Genomic DNA, 24,234 nt, shown 5'->3' with positions numbered 1-24,234 from the left:
TGCAATAGTATGGCATAACGTGACAGTACCCCTTTCATTTGCCATACTGTTGCGGCACAGTACTGGAAGGGGTTAATATGTGTTATATAACATCTATGTTGCATCATAAACATTATTCAAAGTCTGAAATTTGATGATCAATACTTTACTCTTCAATCATAAGCAAGAAAGAAGAAAAATGGCACAACCTCTGAATGTGTGATGAGTTTAGTATATGCGGACTGTGGGGGATAATTATTTGGATGTAAAATCTGGATCTGATTAACATGGATAATACATCTGCCTGCCAAAATCATTAGTGAAACATTGAAAACAAGATATTTGAGGAAGTGGTGAAATATCTTTATTTATCTGAGGCTAGTAATTTAGTGCTATACTTACACTTACTTTAACCCTTTGCCTTGTAAGCCACAACTATCCTGTGTGTCCTGGTCATGCAGCCTGGAAGTGCATACGACAGCCCATATCTGCACATTGTACTGCCACTATCCCATTGTACCGGATTGGACCCAAATATTCCAAATTATTATCTTTTTATTTTTTTACTAAACCTAACAAATAGAATTTTTTTTGGGGCCGAACTAAAATGACCACCACATTATATGGTGGGGCTCTTCAGATTCACTTTGTGTTACCTCTGTTGAGCACCCTCACGGTGTCCAGCAGTTTCCTGGTGATGTCTGGTGTTCTTCTATGATACCATCGGCCCGGACTCAGCACTGAGGCCTGTGATTGGGTCTCAGCGGTATCCTCGGTAAGTTCCTAGAAGACTTAACAGAGTCATACACTATGTATTATAGATAGGTTCCTAGGAGCCCTGACAGTGTCATACACTATGTATTATAGATAGGTTCCTAGGAGCCCTGACAGTGTCATACACTATGTTTTATAGATAGGTTCCTAGGAGCCCTGACAGTGTCATATACTATGTTTTATAGATAGGTTCCTAGGAGCCCTGACAGTGTTCTACACTATGTTTTATAGATAGGTTCCTAGGAGCCCTGACAGTGTCATACACTATGTATTATAGATAGGTTCCTAGGAGCCCTGACAGTGTCATATACTATGTTTTATAGATAGGTTCCTAGGAGCCCTGACAGTGATCTACACTATGTTTTATAGATAGGTTCCTAGGAGCCCTGACAGTGTCATATACTATGTTTTATAGATAGGTTCCTAGGAGCCCTGACAGTGTCATATACTATGTTTTATAGATAGGTTCCTAGGAGCCCTGACAGTGATCTACACTATGTTTTATAGATAGGTTCCTAGGAGTCCTAAGAGTATTCTACACTATGTTTTAAGTGGTTTAGTGGTTTATCCCAAATGATCCGGGGACCCAAGCCACCAAACCAAATGAATTTTATGTTGTCCTAGAAATAACAAGCCTTCATACAACTAAGTCAATGGAAAAAGTAAGGGTTATAACTGCAATGCTGTGATTAGTTCACATATAAGACAATAGATGGTCTGAAAGAATATTTTATATAGGGGACCCTGGTTTATCTGTTGCAGCCAATGTTATCTCCCATATTTGAGATGGGGTCAAGTGTTATATCCAATGTTATCTCTAGAGATGAGTGAGTACTAATCGAAACTCCCGTTTTGAATAGCACGCACCCATAGGAATGAATGGACGCAGCCAGCACACAGGGGGTTAAGCGGCCGTCCGCCGGCAAAGTCTGCGTGCCGGACACTTCCATTCATTCCTATGGGTGCGTGCTATTGGAAATGGCCGTTTGGAATAGTACTCGCTCATCTCTAGTTATCTCCCATGTTTAAGAATGGCCAATTGTCCATACAATTGCTCTTAGGTATCACACCAGGGTTAGAGTGACAACTTCCTTGGGCTTTATACTGCCATTAGGTTATTGGTTGTCACCACTTAGTATCTTTTACCTGTATACTAAGCCAAGATACTGAAATTCAGAAACAGAGGAAGAGAATATTAAAAAAAATCTGAGTTGCGGTGACTCGGTTACATCTCCTGTTTTCTTTTTAATTTTACTGGGAAATGATCTTTAATAATACGAATTAGCTGATGAATATTCTGTTACTTAAATGTAATTTATTTTAGATATGAAGATTTAGCTTAGAGTAAGGTCAGGCAATTTTTTGGCACCCATTGTGTAGAAATACATCTGCCACCTTCAGCCTGCCAGGACAATGTTGCCAAAGCATTGTGCATTGGAGAGCATTAAATATGCTTTCTGCACTGTATTGGGTCCTTAGTAATATTTCTTCCTTTCTGGCTTCTTCTGGCTTTGTAAATTTGGGATGTACAGATCTATTTTTGTAGTTTATGTAGGACTGAATTACATTGTAATTATAAAGCTCTATACAGATCGCCTAGTACGAGAAAGAGTTTTGCAGTCTTAAGTAAAGATACTGTAGTTAACCCCTTCCCTACACTACTCTAGACCACCAATGATGCTATAATTAAACCCTTCACTGTTCCAGGAATTTTACCATGAACTGCTTTAATGCCCTAGCCCACCAGGGATGCTACCAATCGCTGCAGGGAAAATCTAGACTGTTTTTACATATGTAGCATTGAAATACATTGTTATTACACAGATATATGCAGTTCTGTAGTCTTCAGTAAAGATACTTAGCCTATTCACAGGGAGTTAACCTCTTCACTACACAACTGTAGGCAAACCAGGGATCTTCTAATTAATCATTTGCATCCATAAACCACCAGGGATGTCACCAATCAGTTCATGGAAAATGAAGGCAAGTTTTTATTTTTGCATTGTTCTCAGTGTTCTATGCCCAGTGGCGTAACTAGGAATGGCGGGGCCCCGTGGCGAACTTTTGACATGCCCCCCCCCCGACCGACACCGGCGCCGAAGACCTCGACCGACCCCCTCCTACGCATTTCTGCACGTTCTATTATGCCTCATAGTGGCCCCTCCACACAGTATTATCCCCCATAGTGGCCCCTGCACACAGTATTATCCCCCATAGTGGCCCCTCCACACAGTATTATCCCCCATAGGGCCCCTGCACACAGTATTATACCCCATAGTGGCCCCTGCACACAGTATTATCCCCCATAGTGGCCCCTGCACACAGTATTATGTCCCATAGTGGCCCCTGCACACAGTATTATCTCCCATAGTGGCCCCTGCACACAGTATTATCCCCCATAGTGGCCCCTGCACACAGTATTATGCCCCATAGTGGCCCCTGCACACAGTATTATCTCCCATAGTGGCCCCTGCACACAGTATTATCCCCCATAGTGGCCCCTGCACACAGTATTATGCCCCATAGTGGCCCCTGCACACAGTATTATCTCCCATAGTGGCCCCTGCACACAGTATTATCCCCCATAGTGGCCCCTGCACACAGTATTATGTCCCATAGTGGCCCCTGCACACAGTATTATCCCCCATAGTGGCCCCTGCACACAGTATTATGTCCCATAGTGGCCCCTGCACACAGTATTATCCCCCATAGTGGCCCCTTAACACAGTATTATTCCCCATAGTGGCCCCTGCACACAGTATTATCTCCCATAGTGGCCTCTGCACATAGTATTATGCCCCATAGTGGCCCCTGCACACAGTATTATCCCCCATAGGGCCCCTGCACACAGTATTATGCCCCATAGTGGCCCCTTAACACAGTATTATGCCCCATAGTGGCCCCTTAACACAGTATTATCCCCCATAGTGGCCCCTGCACACAGTATTATCTCCCATAGTGGCCCCTGCACACAGTATTATGCCCCATAGTGGCCCCTGCACACAGTATTATGTCCCATAGTGGCCCCTGCACACAGTATTATCCCCCATAGTGGCCCCTGCACACAGTATTATCCCCCATAGTGGCCCCTTAACACAGTATTATTCCCCATAGTGGCCCCTGCACACAGTATTATCTCCCATAGTGGCCTCTGCACACAGTATTATCCCCCATAGGGCCCCTGCACACAGTATTATGCCCCATAGTGGCCCCTTAACACATTATTATGCCCCATAGTGGCCCCTTAACACAGTATTATCCCCCATAGTGGCCCCTGCACACAGTATTATCTCCCATAGTGGCCCCTGCACACAGTATTATGCCCCATAGTGGCCCCTGCACACAGTATTATCTCCCATAGTGGCCCCTGCACACAGTATTATCCCCCATAGTGGCCCCTGCACACAGTATTATGTCCCATAGTGGCCCCTGCACACAGTATTATGTCCCATAGTGGCCCCTGCAAACAGTATTATGTCCCATAGTGGCCCCTGCACACAGTATTATCCCCCATAGTGGCCCCTGCACACAGTATTATCCCCCATAGTGGCCCCTTAACACAGTATTATTCCCCATAGTGGCCCCTGCACACAGTATTATCTCCCATAGTGGCCTCTGCACACAGTATTATCCCCCATAGTGGCCCCTGCACACAGTATTTTCCCCCATAGGGGCCCCTGCACACAGTATTATGCCCCATAGTGGCCCCTGCACACAGTATTATCCCCCATAGTGGCCCCTGCACACAGTATTATCCCCCATAGTGGCTCCTGCACACAGCATTATCCCCCATAGTGGCCCCTGCACACAGTATTATCCCCCATAGTGGCCCCTTAACACAGTATTATTCCCCATAGTGGCCCCTGCACACAGTATTATCTCCCATAGTGGCCTCTGCACACAGTATTATCCCCCATAGTGGCCCCTGCACACAGTATTTTCCCCCATAGGGGCCCCTGCACACAGTATTATGCCCCATAGTGGCCCCTGCACACAGTATTATCCCCCATAGTGGCCCCTGCACACAGTATTATCCCCCATAGTGGCTCCTGCACACAGCATTATCCCCCATAGTGGCCCCTGCACACAGTATTATGCCCCATAGTGGCCCCTGCACACAGTATTATCCCCCATAGTGGCCCCTGCACACAGCATTATCCCCCATAGTGGCCCCTGCACACAGTATTATGCCCCATAGTGGCCCCTGCACACAGTATTATCCCCCATAGTGGCCCCTGCACACAGTATTATCCCCCATAGTGGCCCCTGCACACAGTATTATCCCCCATAGTGGCCCCTGCACACAGTATTATCCCCCATAGTGGCCCCTGCACACAGTATTATCCCCCATAGTGGCCCCTGCACACAGTATTATCCCCCATAGTGGACACCCATAAACAATTATTATACTCTGGGGTCTTTTCAGACCTCAGAGTATAATAATCGGAGACCCAGGGGGGAGAAAAACATAAAAAACTACTGCTACTTACCTGTCTCCGGCTCCTACGCTGTCTTCTCCGCTGCCTTTCCTCTGCCGTCCTTGTTTAATGACGTCTGACGTCACATGACCCGGGACGCAGGCCGGGTTCATGTAACATCAGAGACGTCAGAAAGGACGTCAGGCAGGATCGTGGAGAGGTAAGTAACATGTTTTTTATGTTTCTTACCTCTCCCGATCTGCCAATCATTATACTCGGGGGTCTGCAAAGACCCCCGAGTATAATGATAGCAGCGGTAGCGGCTGTCACCGGGCCCCCAATGTCCCGGGCCCTGTGGCAGCTGCCTCCGCTGCTATGGCGGTAGTTACGCCACTGTCTATGCCCATTCCTAAAAAAAATCATTCTAATACTTTCTTCAAAGCGTTTCCTCTGGTCCTCTAAATAATTCCAATTTCCTGAACATTTTTTTTAAAGCGCCCCAGACTCCTGGCAAGTGTAGTGTAGTATACTCATGTAACATCTTCAGCTCGGAGATGAGTTTCTACCAGAGTGAGCGGAGAATAATATTTTCTTTATCTATCCCAGCAGACATGTCTAAAGAGCTGAACGTTTTACATTGTGTGGAATAGAGAGTCCGTGTCGAATAGTGCTGCCTGTGATCCGCTCTGCAGCCCATTACAATATCCATACTATTAGCGCCAGGTGTGAATTCAAGTAGGGTTACGGATCAGGAGATGGCGTCACAGATCGCCGCGCAGAGAGCTACGGCATATCCATTCTCTGCCCTTTAAAAGCAACCGCATTGGGTCAATGATCAGAAACAAACTGATTTTTTTTTAGATGAGAATTTTTAGATTTAGGGCCCAGAGCACCACTCTGTGGAGTGGAGAAACATTTAGGAATGGGTAGTAGAGATGAGCGAACACTAAAATGTCCGAGGTTCGAAATCCGATTCGAACAGCAGCACACTGTGCGACTGTTCGAACGGATTTCAAACCATATTATAGTCTATGGGGGGAAATGCTCGTTTCAGGGGTAGGCAACATTCGATAAAATCATACTTACCAAGTCCACGAGTGACGGTCGGGCTGGATTCTGCTTGAAGTCTTCTCCCGGCACAGGGTCCCGCGTCCTCTTCCGGGTGGAATTCACTCTGCCTAGGCATCCGGCCTAGGCAGAGCTGACTGCGCATGCGCATGCATGCATGCGCATGCATGCCCATGCACAGTTGGCTCTGCCCAGGCCCGACGTTTTAGCAGAGCCGACTGCGCATGCGCATGTATGCGTGTGCATGCCCGCACATGCGCAGTCGGCTCTGCATAGGCCGGATGCCTAGGCAGAGTGAATTCCACCTGGAAGAAGACGCGGGGACGCAGCGCGGAGAAGACTTCGGAAAGGTAAGAGAAGAACCAGCGTTGATTGGAAGAATGTATAGCATTCTGCCAATCAACGCTGGTTCTGCATCGAACCTTAAACTTCGAACAGCTAGTAGTGTTCAATCGAGTACGAGTATATACTGTATATACTGTAGTATTCGATCGAACACTACTCGCTCATCTCTAATGGGTAGTACTAATGTCCCTTCCCTGATGGGAAACTTCTATCACCTATCCACAGGTCATTAGTGCTCACTAGAGATGAGCGAGTACTACTCGAAACGGCCGTTTCGAATAGCACGCACCCATAGGAATGAATGGAAGCGGCCAGCACACAGACTTTGCCGGCGGCCAACCGCTTAACCCTCTGCGTGCCAGCTGCGTCCATTCATTCCTATGTGTGCGTGCTATTCGAAACGGCCGTTTCAAGTAGTACTCGCTCATCTCTAGTGAGCACCAATGATCACTAGGACAAGGGTCACATTCACTTGACCAAGGTGCAAAATGGATATGAAAAACATCAATCTTTCAAGCCCATTTTGGACCTGAAGGTTGCCCATTTTCACAATCTCTCAGTATACATTTGAGGGATCCATGAACTTATACGTTACATTCTTTTGACATTCCATGGTGACCACTGCTCAATATAACATTAAAACTGCTGTAAGGAGTAATGGGTGGGCTTAAGACCCCCATGGTTGTGTATCCAAACAGCATAGCCCTTGTTAATAACATATTTTTCACCTATTTTGTCGATAGGTGATAAATGTAATTAACGGTTAGGGATGAGCGATGGGGATCGGAAAAGATTGGATCCCAATCGGCAATCGAGCAAATTTCACGATCGTGATCGGCTGGAAAATGATCAGATTTTGAAATCTCAAGATTGGCTCAATGCTACTATATATAATATACAATTAGGGTTGAGCAATCAGAATCGGCTGGAAAATGATCGAAAATCGTATTTTAAAATCGATCCTGAAATTTCCAGATCGGCTCAACCCTATTCATGGGTTACCCCTATAAGAGAACCGGTCATGAAATTTAAGGACACTGATCCATAATCCATAAGGACCTCTGGTTGATTTAATGTCCCAAAAGCCTGTCCCTTTAAGACATAGTATATACATAGCTGTTTTTTAGTTAAAGGTGAAAGGGTGTTTGACAATCATTAGTAAGGCTATCATTGCAGATATCGAAAGGGTTGTCACTAGAGATGAGCGAGTAGTGTTCGATCGAGTAGGTGTTCGATCGAATACTATGGTATTTGAAATACTTGTACTCGATCGAACACTACTAGATGTTCGAAGTTTAAGGTTCGATGCAGAACCAGCGTTGATTGGCAGAATGCTATACATTCTACCAATCAACGCTGGTTCTTCTCTTACCTTTAGAAGTCTTCTCCTGGCCGCGGCGTCTTCCGGCTGGAATTCACTCTGCCTGGGCATCCAGTCTAGGCAGAGCCGACTGCGCATGTCCGCGCATGACCGCGCATGCGCAGTCGGTTCTGCCTAGGCCCCGATGCCTAGGCAGGGTGAATTCCAGCCGGAAGAAGACGCGGGGACGTTGTGCCGGGAGAAGACTTCAAGGAGAATCCAGCCCGACCGTCACTCGTGGACTTGGTAAGTATAATTTTATCGAATTTTGCCTACCCCTGAAACGAGCATTTTCCTCCATAGACTATAATGGGGTTCGAAATCCGTTCGAACACTCGAACAGTGTGCGGCTGTTTGAATTGGATTTCGAACCTCGGACATTTTAGTGTTCGCTCATCTCTAGTTGTCACCCAACTTTACCATGCTTCCAAATGGTTTGGAGCAATGGATGTTCCATTCTGAATGCTGTAATAGATGGGTTACAATTGTTACTAGACTTGTAAATGCAGGCCAATAACTAGTGGGGGTCATGTGTTATGAGATCCAATTGGGCACCAAATCACTTTACCGCAGATACGGAGCAGAAAACTGAATATTTGTCTCATGTGAATGAAAGCCTAGCTACAAGGCAAGAGCTTACATTTTATAGAGGAGAATAAAATTGCTACCAGCCCCAAGAATAAAGGGGCCCATGCTTTGTTGGCTGCATACCTATATGATGAGACACTGTCCAGGGATCCTCTCTTTGTGGGTTATATTGAATTATCTCAAGGATCACGGAAAAACGCTGGTGCCAAAAAGCACAAACTTCTGCCCTGGTGACTGGTGGTATCAGGGTATCAACCAGCACCAGAAGGGGGCACCATTTTATTATTTGCACCGATCCTCTTTGTGTTCTCCAGACAACTCAAGCATCAAATTACTCCTGATGGAAATTCTTCATATTCTCGCTCCCTGGTTCTGCAAAACGTATCCATAAAATATCTCCGTGCAAAGCCCCAAGTGCCTGGCTCATTTCTGAAGAAACAAGTTGTTTAGATGTTAATGTTAATAGTTACACTTATGTTTGGCAGACAAAGCCAAGCACGGCACAGAGGCGGTCGTCTGGAGGAAATAAATTGAAGTCATGGCAGTGTTACAGCACCGTCTCCATTCTACCCAGAGCTCGGAGACTGCATTTCAGAATCGTATCAATTGCACAACGTATAAATGAGTTTAACGCGTAGAATGTGGAATATTTTGTCCCTTGTTCTTTTCCAGCTGTTTAACATTTCTCGTTCCTGATCTCTAGTGTCTGAGGTTGCTATGGTTATTTCAGACTTTGCTGTGCTTCGGGCACCTATCAATTTTGACCTCGCGGACACTTAATATTTCAGCTGCTCGCGTTTCTCGCCCTTAACGGAACGGTAGATTTAAAAGAAAAATCTTTCATAAGGAGCGAGGGAATAGTCCAAAGTATAAAGTGGTGGAAAACGCTATATATTATCGGTAATGTCTCGGCCACGCCGGTAATAGTCGCCTTGTTACGGGGGAGCTCCGGTTTGGAGAATGATATCATGCATTCGTCTTTCCAAGGGCATAGCTCCGATCCCGATAGACTCACGGCATCAAACTGAGAGCAAGTCTTATTCACATCCTCGGTTACAATCTAATCTGATACAGCTCTATAGGTCGTAGAACAAGGGACACTCCTATAGCCAGCCTATACAGTACGTTACTGGATTTCCCCATGGTGGGACCATTAAAGGATTATCTTATTTTATCTTATTTACTGTATATGGCAGGGATGGTCTTAGGGATATCTGATTTGTGTGGTCACCAAACTCAAGTATAAGGAATCCCTTCCATAGTTTGGCACATAAGGCTTGCAAAAAATCTCAATATTAACCCAGTTATTCTGGAGGTTATATATTTTGCCGTTCCAGTAATGGAACTCTGGGCATAAACGGGTTAATCAGAAATTACATAGCATTTGTATTACTGTAGAATACTATATGTATGTACTTTATATTAGAGATGAGCGAGTAGTGTTCGATCGAGTAGGTGTTCGATCGAATACTACGGTATTCGAGATACTCGTACTCGATCGAACACTACTAGCTGTTCGAAGTTTAATGTTCGATGCAGAACCAGCGTTGATTGGCAGAATACTATACATTTTGCCAATCAACGCTGGTTCTTCTCTTACCTTTCCGAAGTCTTCTCCGCACTGCGCCCCCGCGTCTTCTTCTGGGTGGAATTCACTCTGCCTAGGCATAGCCAACTGCACATGCGCGGGCATGCACGCGCATACACATGCATGCGCAGTCGGCTCTGCTCAGGCGTCGGGCCTGGGCAGAGCCGCACGCACATGCACAGTCGGCTTTGCCTAGGCCAGATGCCTAGACAGAGTGAATTCCACCCGGAAGAGGACGCAGGGACCCTGCGCCGGGAGAAGACTTCAAGAAGAATCCAGCCCGACCGTCACTCGTGGACTTGGTAAGTATGATTTTATCGAATGATGCCTACCCCTGAAACGAGCATTTCCCCCCATAGACTATAATGGGGTTCGAAATCCGTTAGAACAATCGAACAGTATGCGGCTGTTCGAATCGGATTTCGAACCTCGGACACTTAGGTGTTCGCTCATCTCTATTTTATATATGTACTGGCAATTAATTTATATATTTGGCCATTGTATGGGTGTGTTATGGTAGTTACATGTGCGGCACTGATGCTAAGGAACTAGCGATGTGTTATATCTGCAGAGCAACGTTGTATATCATTATTGCTGTACGGCTCATGTATTAACATCACACCATATTGTAGAGCGGGTCTATGGGAAGTATCAGACAAAGCTCTGCCAATAATCTCCCACTCCAAGTTCCAGAACCTTTCTCTTGCTGCACCTGTTCTCTAGAATGGGCTACCCTGAGTATTCAGATTATTTCTCAGACTTTAAATGTGACACAAACATACATTTTATTAGACATGTCTATCCCGTTCATAGAAGGATCACAGTGAATGTTTTCTGTATCCTCACTTGGAAATGACCCTATGTGAATTTTACTGTTATTGAAATGCTTAACCCCTTAAGGACCAGGCCATTTTTTGGTTTCGCATTTTCGTTTTTCCCTCCTCACATTTCAAGAGCCATAACTTTTTCATTTTTCAGTTCACAGAGTCACATGATGGCTTATTGTTTGCGGGACAAATTGTACTTTGTAATGGCACCTTTCAATACGCTGTGCAATGTACTGGGAAGCTGGAAAAAAATTCAGAATGAGGTGCAATTGGAGAAAAAATGCATTTGCGCCATTTTCTTATGGGTTTAATTTTTACAGCGTTCACTGTTTGGTACAAATGACATGTTACCTGTGTTCTACGTGTCAGTACGAACGCGGTGATACCAAATTTATATAGTATTTGAAATGTTTTGATACTTTTAAAAAAATGATAAACTTTGCAAAATAGAAAAAAAAATTTGTGTCATCATGTTCTAACACCTGTAACTTTTTCATATTTCCATGTATGGAGCTGGTTGTGGTGTCTTTTTATGCGGGACAAGATGACATTTCTATTGATACCATTTGGGGAAAGATCTGATGGTTTGATCACTTTTTATTCAATTTTTTATAGGAGGCAAAGTATTGAAAAAAACGCTTTTTGGCTGTTTTTATTTTTTTTGCCGCTACGCCGTTCGCAGTACGGGATAAATGTTTTAATATTCTAATAGTTCGGGCATTTTGGAGCGCGGGGATACCTAATATGTTTATGTTTAATGTTCTTTAATTACTTTTATAGCTAATCTAGGGAAAGGGGGGTGATTTGAACTTTTATATTTTTTTTATTTTTTTAATACTTTTAAAAACTTTTTTTTTTCTTCTGTTACATTTATGATCAGACCCCTTAGGTACCTTGAAACCTAGGGAGTCTGATCGCTCATACTATTCCCTGCAATACTACAGTATTGCAGTGAATAGCAGAATCGCAGCACTTCTATTAGACGATGCCTCTGGCATCGTCTAATAGATCTCGGGCAGAGACAAGCCTGGAAGCCTTCAATAGGCTTCCGGCTGTCATAGCAACCGATCACCGCCCTCATGTGACGTTCAGGAGGGCGGCGATCGGCAAAACATGGCGGCGCCCATGCCGCCGGCGCCGTTTACACACTGCGGTCACGTTTCACCTCAGTGTGTAAAGGGTTAACAGCAGCGATCGGCTCGGGCACCGACTGCTGCTGTTAGTGGCAGGTCCTGGCTGTATGATACAGCCGGCATCTGCCGTGTATGGAGCGAGCTCAGCGTGTGAGCTCGCTCCATACAGCCCCATGCGACCCATGACGTAGAGTTACGTCAAGGGTCGCTAAGGGGTTAAAGGGGTATTCCCACGTCACATACTCACCAGTCTTCACTGCTGTAAAATCTTCTTTCTTCCTGGTTTCTTGCATCATTTGATATAAATAAGTGGACAAAGACCTTCCTGGTAGGAAAAAGAAAACTTGCTCTACCACCACCATTTGGAAGATAGACCCTTATAGATCAATGCCTGGTTTTCCTGAAACCGAATGGAGTAATATGTGAGTAAAGCTAAGTCAGAATATCTCCTCCAAAAGGGATAGGAACCCATCTGCAGACAGCTGTTACAAGGTCATTGTCTATCATCAGTGCAAAGCAGAGCCCTGGCTGGGTGAAAGGTCACAGGTATGGGTTAAGTAGGAGTACTATGTCTCCTTCAGGGTGTGTTGCCTTTACCATGCATTGCTAAGAATTCTGGGAAAAGAATATGCAAATAAGCTCTCGTTGCTGGAAGAAGAATTTGTTCTTGTGCCACCGAAATTTTAGCAGTGCATGCAGGTCTAATAAGCTTTGTGTTGATCTAAGGGCGGGTTCACACCTGTGCCCAGTCTCCGCTTTGAAGGTTACCATCTTCTGCCCGACAAACTGGACAAGAGACAGAGAACCGGCAGTCAGTGTCCGCCCGTGAGCACCCATGAGCGTCTATTGGTCTCCACGGCGAAATCGTTTTTTTTTTTTTTTTTTAACCAGGCACAAAGTCCTGCATCTCTGACTTTGTGTCCGGTTAAAAAAACTGATTTCACCGCAGAGAGGCAGAAGATGTTCATGGGCGGACACTTTGTAAACCCATTCAAATGAATGGGTTTGAAAACTGACTGCCGGTTTCCGTCTCCTGTCCAGTTACTTGGGCAGTAGACGGAAACCTGTAAAGTGGAGACCGGGCGCAGGTGTGAATCCGTCCTTACAATGATAATGCCTCCTGAAGAAGGTCATAGTACGCCTTCTGATCGAGGAGATCAAACTCACAAATAAAGTCCATTAGTGCCTTGATCTGAACACCGTAGATCTGCATTGATAGGAAACACTTACAGAGAGGAAACCAGTGCTCCGGAGAGGAGCACATAACTTTACAATAAAGCTGTCAGTAAGTTATTCAGTAACCTAATGTTATATAATGAATTTTTGATATTAACACAATATATAATAATCTACCCCTAGTGGTAGAAGCTGAATAGGGCATTTTATCATTTATCTGTACCCCTATGTTGCAGTGAATTTTTTAACGCCTTGAGTAAGTAAAATTGAACTTTGGCTTCTATAATGACCTATGAATAAATTAATTTTTTTATGTTTTTTTCAATAAGATTTCTATACTGTCCGGTTGGGATTTGACTTTCATTGGTATTAAACCTATCGCTTTGTGTGCCACAATTCTAAACAACGTTGGCAGATGGAACGTATCAAAAGATAAACCAGGTCAATTATAGCATTGATTATCCGTATTTACTCCATCATAACATGTAACAGATAACAAGTTTATAATGGCTGCGGAGAACTGGAGGGAATTCGTTAATCTGCGGTAAATATTATGCTTGATTAAGGTCTGATTTCTGAATAAACCCCCGTGCGCTCACGAATTCCATCGGTAAACAGTTTGACTTGTCCAGAATAATGATACGCAATGTAGATGAATGGGGGGAAAAAAAATTGACGTCATCTTATGATATGCGAGAATAATCAAACCAGTGGTGGACTTGTATAGGTTGACAGTCACGAGTCACAGCAAGGGGTCTAGGACCAATTAGCTGCCAAATAATTGATCCTTGTAGATGTCAGATGTCTAGAACTAGTGTAAACAACTCAGTGTGAAACATATCCAAGGACAGATTTTTTTTTTGTAATTAGAGGACTGTTTTTGTTTGTACATGCCATTGTTGTCTGGTACAATGAAACCTCCAATGGAACTGGTGCGTAATGATAGAGCAAGACGTATACCCCAGCGAGAACCTCAACCCCAAGCCGGTTGGAAAGCCAGAAGGTATGCAATTATGATAGGTTGTAGATACGGAGACCTTTCTAAACACATAATTGGAACTTGTCTCCTGATTCTCTAGCAGTGGTGGAATAACATATGGCTCGGTGCAAGATTCTTAGCAATTAATTAGAACCCGAGGAAAAATGACTTTTAACACGTGGAAATCAATTATCTTTGGATTAATAATTGGCCGGAGGTTTATCACAGTAGGAGACCTTTTGCTGGATCGGTTATTTCAGTCAACATAACTCGGAATACTTCTGGTATGATGACAATGGCAGAACGTTGGTGGCATATGAATGAACCAATCACAATATATGGATAGAAATGACTCAATAAATGTCAAGAAAAACTCATGAAATGTTTATTTAATGCAACTTTTTTGATTGGAGCCTTCACTAGAGTTGTGGTTCCGTTGGCCGTTGAAGTATTTTTGTATGGCGAGAATTGTGCAACCTGCAATGCCGATTGTGTAGCCATAGTGCACTCCCTATGATTACCCAATCGGCACCGCAGGTTACACTCAAAAGCTATATTCATTCTTGAAGTAGTTGTCCAGGATAACCATTTATTTTTATATTGGGATGGGGAAGGTGAAAAAAAACCTAACAACATACCCACCTCTTCCTCGTGTTCCGGTGTTTCCCAGCACTGTCCGGTCCTACCATTCTGTTTTTTTTTTCTCTCGTTGGATGTCCCCGCCAAACGTGACCACTGAGGCCAATCTGCGACAGTAAGTAAGAACATGGAATGTCACAGTGCAGCTGGAACTTTCGCTGCAAGAAAACCTCGGGGCAGCAGGACCAGGCTGCACTGGGAGACACCGGACCATGGGGACTGGTAAGTATGGTTTATCCTGGACAACCTCCTTAAGCCAACCATCCAAGACTCAATATAACCAATCTGGAGAAGAAGAGGAGAAACAATATGGATATTTTCTAAACGGTGTTAAAGATATTCATCCACGGTTCCTGCTTAGTCAAATATTATACAGCAGTTAGCGAGATGCTCATTCTTCAGGACATTTCACCTCGCGATTCGGCCTGAAGACACTTCCTCCTCCTGACTATGCCCATTCATTGGGCCTAATCCGGAGCGGAGCGCAAAACTGGATGCCGTTGCAGTGCATCGGTATTCAGTCGCGGCTTCCCATTTTTTGGACCAGAACCTGAGGTGGTTTTTGCCTCAGGTTCCGGTGCAAAAAACCCCATCTGAACTTACCCTAATGGGTATTTACTTTTACATGTTTTTTGCCTCTATGGCTACTCACCATGTATCCAAATATATCCCAATAGGAGATTTGTAAAATTTATGTAAAATTTATGTAAAGTTGAATGTTTCGGGGTCTACTTTTACAAATATTTTTTTTATTCCATTATTTTATATAACGTTTTGTTAGCAATTAAATAGTTTTTAAGCATCTTGATGGCAATAAAAGATAATTATGTTCACAGATTGCTGCAAATTGAAATCTTCCACCAAATCACAAGGGATCAATTACAATGACTGAAATATTTTAAAAACTGAGTCGAGGGAATTGTATGGTATAGTCATATAATCCGCCTCTAAAATGTGATCGCTCATCTGGAAGTAACAGAAAATCAATGCAGTGGATGAAAAAGAAACTTTAGTTTTCCAGTGTTCAGTAATCCAAAAATGAGCATCTGGGAACCAGTAAAATGGCTGTTACTTAGTTGATGGGATTGTAATGCTTTGTAGTCTTGGCAGAGGCGTCGCTCTAAATTTTTGGGGTCCAATGTAGGATCTGTAAGAAGGCCCCACATACCATACCATACTATATCATACCATACCATACCATATCATACCATACCATATCATACCATACCATATCATACCATACCATATCATACCATATCATACCATATCATATCATACCATACCATACCATACCATATCATACCATACCATATCATACCATACCATACCATACCATATCATATCATATCATACCATACCATATCATACCATACCATATCATACCATACCATATCATACCATACCATATCATACCATACCATACCATACCATACCATATCATACCATATCATATCATACCATATCATACCATACTATACCATATCATACCATACCATATCATACCATATCATACCATACCATATCATACCATATCATACCATATCATATCATACCATACCATATCATACCATACCATATCATACCATACCATACCATATCATATCATACCATACCATATCATACCATACCATATCATACCATACCATATCATACCATACCATATCATACCATACCATACCATATCATACCATATCATATCATACCATATCATACCATACTATACCATATCATACCATACCATATCATACCATACCATATCATACCATACCATATCATACCATACCATATCATACCATACCATACCATATCATACCATATCATACCATACTATACCATATCATACCATACCATATCATACCATACCATACCATATCATACCATACCATATCATACCATACCATATCATACCATATCATACCATACCATACCATATCATACCATATCATACCATATCATACCATACTATACCATATCATACCATACCATATCATACCATACCATACCATATCATACCATACTATATCATACCATACCATATCATACCATACCATACCATATCATACCATATCATATACCATATCATACCATACCCTATCATACCATAATTCTGGTATCTTTATCATGCATTAGAGGGACCTTTGGGTCAACGTAGACCAAGGACATGGCTTTGACTCCTACCTCTATATCCTTGTTGTGGAGTCTTGGGCAGTTTATCTTACAGAACTAGAAATGAGCGAACCTCATGAGATTCACTTCACTGTATAGTTATGAGTTTTCTTTTCGGCCAAAGAAATTTTGAGGAACTGGAAGTACAACTATTATACTGAGGTCTATTGAATGAGTGGAGGCCCAGGGGAGGTGTGGAAACATACTAAACTCTTACACTCACCTTCCCTCACCTCTCTTGAGCTTCAATTGGGTTCTCTACCAGCCTCTTCTGGCCTCCCAGCTGATGTCATGATGTTGTCATGTCCCTTGTGACCAAAGAGTCCCAATCACATTCTTGGTATCAATAGGGCTTTGGGCAGTGGAGGGGATCTCCTGCTGCAGCCAGTTGTGTTACAGCCAGAGAATGTTCTGATCTGAGGTTTTTGAGTGGTTGCGTGTTGGAGTGAAAGATCTTTTAAAGAGGACCTTTCATGTCCTCATAAATGTGCAGCTTTACGTACTGTTAGGCTGGGTTCACACGATGTATTATGGCACGTAATGTGGTACGTAGACGGCGCGGGAGCTTTTGCGGGCCGTATACGCTCCCATTGTTTTCAATGGGAGCCGGTACTGTACATGCGGCGCTATTTTGCGGCCGTGATTTTGCGGCGGCCGCAAAATAGCACCGCGTATATGGTACTGGCTCCCATTGAAAACAATGGGAGCATATACGGCCCGCAAAAGCTCCCGCGCCGTCTATGTACCACATTATGTGCCATAATACATCGTGTGAACCCGGCCTTAGAAAGCCAACAGTGTGCTGAATTCAGTGCTCTGATGTCTTTCCTGTTGTGCCCCGATTGTGGAGATATCAGTGCCATTAATTTTCGGCACTGATATTTCCCCAATGTCAGAAGGGTACGAGGGTGTCATCATTGGGCTTTGACTTTACTCCTTGTGACTAGAGTTGATTCGAATAGTATTTGAAACATAGTTTCGAGTACCTCGCTCCCATAGGAATGAATGGAAGTGGCTGAACAGCACAGCCACCGGCACCGGGCGCGCGCGGGCCGCTTCCATTCATTTCTATGGAACGAGGCATTTGAAACTATACTTTCGAATGCTATTCAATCATCTCTACCCATGACCTTACTCTAACATAGCCTTGTATTGTCAGAGGGTAGAGATGAGCGAATAGCATTCGAAAGTATAGTTTCGAATACCTCACTCCATAGAAATGAATGGAAGCGGCCCGCACGCCCGGTGCCGGTGGCTGTGCTGTTCGGCCACTTCCATTCATTCCTATGGGAGCGAGGTATTCCCCCCAGTATAAGTCTATGGACAAGGACTGTCATGGGCTGTGGGGAGCCATCCATTGGCAACTAATCAAGACAACAGATGTCACCACTAAGACATTTAGAGAAAATTTATAAAACGCTGCAAAATTTTTAATTGCTTATATTTGCTACAATGTTTAACTTTTGTTTCTTTACAAATTTCTATATTGTTCTGTTCCCGGGGAAATGAAAAATGATTGAAATTCTTTTCTTTATTTAATCAGGGAGGGAAATGTTTTAGGATAATTGGCGGCTTCTGTACAAGAAGGACAAGATCTCGAGGAGCTTTTTGTGTGTTTTCCGCAGTTTATTTTCTTTTAATAAAAGAGCAGAATGATAAATGCCCCTTTTTTGTCATTTATAGATGTCATATTTCATAACTAATATACAGTATCATTTATGCAACCTGTTCTGCTCGGAAAAAAAAACATCCATCAAAATAAACAGAGCAGTGTGAACAGAGCTCTAGTATGACAGTATGATGATCTGCAGATGATTGCGTATGTTAATTTTCTCTATTGCCTTATGTTTTAAATAAAGCACATATTGCGAGTTTTTAACTCATTCAGGGCTATCACTGATTTTGTGGTTTCAGGACTTTAATGGTTCCATTGTTTTCCTTATTCCCGTCCATAGAGCTGTGTCTGCTGTCGTAACTCATTCCTACTCCGATGTATGGTATTGAGCCACAATATCTGACACGAGTGGATCTGTTTCTGAAAGCTTTCAAGACAATGTTCTTGCAGTTTGTGGGTTGTGCAGGTAATCGACAACCGAAACCCACAGATTTATGCAGCAGATAGACCCACTGTTGAGTTCATTTGTGGCTTTTCGGCGCAGAATACGTTGCAGTGTATGATCATGTTGTGAATTGTTACATCCAGAGCATGTTCCTTATTCTGCACAGCTTTTTCTAGAGCATAGGAATTGGGCATGCAATAAAAATAAAATCATTGCAAATTTTGTGAGGATTTAGGCATGGGATTGGTACCTAAATCCGAACCGAATCCTCAGTAAGTGTGTACGGGGTGAGTCAGATTATTCTAACATTACATACTATACAGTAAGGGGTTGTACCAAGTTTTGAAGCTAGATAGGATAGGGGATAACCGCATGATCATTGGGGGACTCCCGCCAATCCCAAGATTTGGGGAGCGGTTGGCTGAGTATTTGAACTTCCACTCCATTTATTTCTTATGGGAGCACTGCAGATAGGAGAGTGCTGTGCTTAGCTATTCCCAGTGCTCCCATTGAGAAAGAATGGGCACAATGCTTAGACAACTGCTCCACCAAGACCGGATCAGTAGAGATCTGACTGCTTGGAACCCCCATGATGATGTTACCCCATCTTACATTGAAATCACCCCACCTTATATTGAAGTTACCCCATGTTATATTGATAGGGTATAGCTTCAAACCTCGGTGCAACCCCTTGGAGCATCCATTTATATAGATTTTTTTTTCGACTTTGATTGGTTACATCCCCTATTAATAGTACGTGTACTCTCTTATACTAGAAGTGTACCCAACTATTGATTACATCTACCCAATAAAAATAGAAGACATATAGTTAGCTGTATTATAATTGCAAGAAAAGTCAGTGCTGTCATGAGGTCTACTTTCCAAAGCTGAAATTATTAGGGTGGTTAAGATGTTGAAGATGAAGTCCAATCTTTAGGTAATAAAATGTGTTGAACTAGTAAATTTTTAACCTAAACCACTGTTTACTCTTGGTTTCGGAGTCCAGTTGGTGGTCATGTTAAACTTGTTTACTTCTGTACAATGTAATAGATTCATTTGGTAGAGAATATGTTCTATACTTATTCTAAGGATGCAAAACAAATTTAGATATTAATCTTTAATTTAGAAAAAAAATTAAGGAAAAAAGAAAACAGAATAAAATTTGTCTTCCAGTGTCAATTTATCTTAGAATTTAGGCAACTCGGAGAAGAAGATTCAAAATAAGATGGTGAATTTGAACTAAAATATTTCCATTATTTAATTGGAGTACTTAGGACATCAACTTTATGTCCTTGTGGTAACACAATTGTCTATTGTCAGATTATAATTTACCCATTGGAGTGCTGGATTCCTTCATTAACTGTCTACAAGAAGTAAGATTTTCTTCTGAGGACCAACCTTTCCTACTTAAGAACCCCTCACTTGCTATAATATTCATCTCGAATGTTTCCCAAAAAAGTTATGGCCATGGTTTAGTATATTAGGGTGGAATTCTGTTAATATTTTAATATCTAACATTTGTTTCCTTCCGTTTTAGGAATGACCTGTCAAGCGCGGACATCGTACACAGAGGATGAAGTTCTGTGGGGCCATCGTTTTTTCCCCGTCATTTCGCTGGAGGAAGGGTTCTTTAAAGTAGACTACTCCCAGTTTCATGCTACATTTGAAGTTCCCACCGCACCTTATAGTGTTAAAGAACAAGAGGAAATGCTTCTTATATCTTCACCAATTATAGCACCAGCAGTAAGCAACAGCAAAGAAAAAAACAGTTCAGTAGACACTCTGGATAGTCTGGATGACATTAGTACAAAAATGCCTCCAAAACTCCAGAAAATAACTGGCAGAGAGGACCTACCCAGAAAACTGCTCAGGATGAGCTCCACCACCTCTGAGAAAGCTTACAGCATGGGGGACTTGCCGATGAAACTTCAACGAATAAGTTCCGTTCCGGGAAATTCCGAAGAGAAACTGGTCATAAAGACAACAAAGATGATCTCAGATCCGATGAGCCAGTCAGTAGCAGATTTACCACCAAAGCTTCAAAGATTGTCCGGTGGCGGCAGGATGGATGGAAACCTGCCACCAAAATTAAGGAAAATGAATTCCGATCGATTTACATAACAAAAACTTCTTAGGCATTAATTCTAAAATGGGATGGAAAACGCATCCATGACCTATATAAGGAACCCTACCAATGCAGCTTGTGTGGAGATACACGAGGATGTCTTTCCTATGTAGGAAAACCTGTACTTGGCGGCGGTTTTAATGGTAGTCAGGACTGTATTGTATATATAGTGCTTTGATAAGAGACCTAATACGTTTTTACGGTCTTTCTAGAACTGAAGTAATACTAATTGGCATGTAGTATCACATCACGCATGCAATAATAGTGTGCATATTTTGCATATAGTTTTATGGCATGAATCTTACTTTATATTGTATAATCTTACAAAAAAAAAAAAAAAAGGAAATGGGGCATTATTCTCCCCTGATATTTTTTAAGACTAGTAATTCTATCATAAGAAAGGTTAACTATAAGGGCAAAGTTTTATTTCAGATGATATATTATTTGGATATAGATTGTAAATACGTGTCCATTTGGATATCTTTCCCATCATTTTTAGGTCTTAAAACAGAAATTCTAATCATTGGGTTACTGGTTAGCTATTATTATTATATTCATTGGTCATCCTTGTGTATGATGGTAATTTAGTAACCCTCGTTCCCCAGGCAGGGCGTGCTAAGAGGTACATGGAGCTCTCTGGGCTACAATGTAAATAAGCTGTCTTCCCAATGGATGAAATTCTGTCTAGCGCCACCTGGTGAAAGTACCATGCAAATCAATGTCCGACCGTTAAAAGTGTTGGATGTTGAGTAGTGATATAGTGTCTTTTGCTGTGCATTCAGGACTCTGGAACTTGCTCACTGTGTGACTTTGTAGAGCACAATAGAAGTCTAATTCCTCGGTTTCTCCAGCTCCCTATGACATCACTAGCACTGCTTTACTCCAACTGCAGGTCCATAGAGTAAAGCAGAATCGGTCATGTGACTCTTAGTCGAAATGTTAGAAGGGGAGGCTGATCTATCCATTATCTATATAATAAGAGAGTACCCTGAATGCACTGTAAATATGTAACAAACCTTGAAACATGATTACAAATTTTAGCCAATCCATAGACCTCTTCAAAAGGAAGAGACACCTTACTGTAGACAGCTATACCTCTACTATGTGGCACAGGCAGTTTTTTCCTTCTCGGGGAGTGCTAATTTGCATACCTTTCCTAGTAGAACATTCCTTGTAGGACTTCATGTGTGATCTGGTAGGCCCTACAAGGAAAGACTACGCCTCTATAGTGCTGGAGGTCCACCATGGGCCACTGGATGGTGTTGTGTCCGTCCTTACGAATTATTCTTCTAGTGAAATATGGCATCCACTGGAACACGCCTTAGTTTCTTACTGTCTGAATCTTAAGGTATTCAGCAGAAAATGAATCTTCTTATTAAATTGGGGGGGGGGATATAAAAAGTAGTAGAATTCCATAAAAACTATGGACTCCTTATTTTGGCAATTTTTAGGTTGTACTGTATAGAGTCAAAATATGATTGGGAGAATGAGGTCTAATATTATAAAGCACAAAGGTCAAAGGTAACACTTATATCTACAGGGTGGGTGATAGGTATGGATACACCCAGAGTGGGCCATAAGTATGGATACACCCTGGGTGGGGCATCAGTATGGATACACCCTGGGTGGGCCATCAGTATGGATACACCCAGATGAAATGGAAGTGGTTGCTGATATCACCTTATTGTTTGTGGAATATTAGTACATGGGAGGGGGGAAAACATTTTAGGCTGGTTGACGCCCATGGCGGCCATCTGCAAAGTCGCCATTTTGGATTCAACTTCATCATGTACTCCCATGTACCACTTCCATTTTATCTGGGTATATCCATACTTAGGGCCCACCCTGTATATATAGTTGGGTAAAACTATATGCCAGATATAAAAAAAGCAAATATAATATATATCATAAAAATTATTTGAATTCCAAAAAAAATTTCTAACATATTTCAAAAACTTAAGCCAAATATATTCTATAAGTTTTTACTTTATTTAGATATAAGTTATGGAATACGTACCTAAATATAGGTTTTGTTTATGCCAATTACTGCAAATTTGTTCTACTTGAACATTTTTCAGATTTTGGTAAATTAAGCTAACAAAGAAAAAAAAAATGACAATTAGAATAATTAGAATTTCTGTTTCAATGACGTCCTCTGGCTTTCTGATTTTCATTTCTCTCGGATTGATTTCGTATGTTTAAATTCTATTTTTTTCCCTGAAAAAAAAAAGAAAAAAAAAAATCAAAAAGTGATCTCTTATTACAATATAAATTTTGCATAATTGTCTAATTTGATGAGATGAGTTATAGCTTTGATGTTTAGGTCAATTTTTAGCAACTTTGTTTTTTTTTTTTAATTTTTATTCAAATGTTAACTATCTATACAGTATTTAAAGACATAGAACTATATATATATATTTTAACTCTGCCCTTAAAAGTCATTGAGCTATAAAAGCCATAACAAAAATTTTCTGTATGGATTTTTTACAATTTTTTTTCTTCCTTACCTTAAAATTGACAAATATAGTATCAATATTTTCATTGGGCATTTTTCCATGTTTTTTTTTTTTTAAAAATTAGGTTTCCCACTTTAATGTCTAAGACTTCCGTGCGATTCTTTAAAGCAAGCTTGTATTAAAGTTAAATATGGATGCTCTGAATATTGCTAATCTTAGGTATAAATTATTATATCTATTCGGACACTATATTATGCAGTTTTATATACTTAGATTTATTGATACTATTGTGCTCATAAGCTTTTGTACTGTAAAATCGAAACAGAAACATTGCATCGTTGCAAACTGACAATGACACATTTTTTTTGTAAAAAAAATTTCATTTTTAATCGACAGATTGCAAAAATTTCCAAAAAAAAGAAATATCTCCACCCCAAAATAATATATACAAAAATTATTTAAAAAGTGCACCGTGTAACCTTTGATTTTTTTTTGTTACCTTGGATATTTCTTTTATAGTGGGTTAAACATACACAGGATCTTATGGGTGCTA

At 41.9% G+C, this 24,234-nt stretch overlaps 1 protein-coding gene across 1 annotated transcript in view; it reads left to right on the top strand.

The window, feature by feature from the left end:
* The window catches only part of KCNJ3 (potassium inwardly rectifying channel subfamily J member 3), a 143,999-nt gene extending 122,258 nt beyond the window's left edge, over positions 1–21,741 (top strand). The window contains exon 3 of the mRNA XM_075284493.1: positions 20,638–21,741. Coding sequence (XP_075140594.1) covers positions 20,638–21,221 — 584 coding nt within the window. The 3' untranslated portion in view covers positions 21,222–21,741. The remainder of the gene's footprint in view (positions 1–20,637) is intronic.
* The last annotated feature ends 2,493 nt before the right edge of the window (positions 21,742–24,234 follow it).

This window comes from Leptodactylus fuscus, chromosome 8 (assembly GCF_031893055.1).
Source record: "Leptodactylus fuscus isolate aLepFus1 chromosome 8, aLepFus1.hap2, whole genome shotgun sequence".
Taxonomy (NCBI): domain Eukaryota; kingdom Metazoa; phylum Chordata; class Amphibia; order Anura; family Leptodactylidae; genus Leptodactylus; species Leptodactylus fuscus.
The sequence above is the reverse complement of the archived record's forward strand: the minus strand, read 5'-3'. Positions and strand labels throughout refer to the sequence as shown.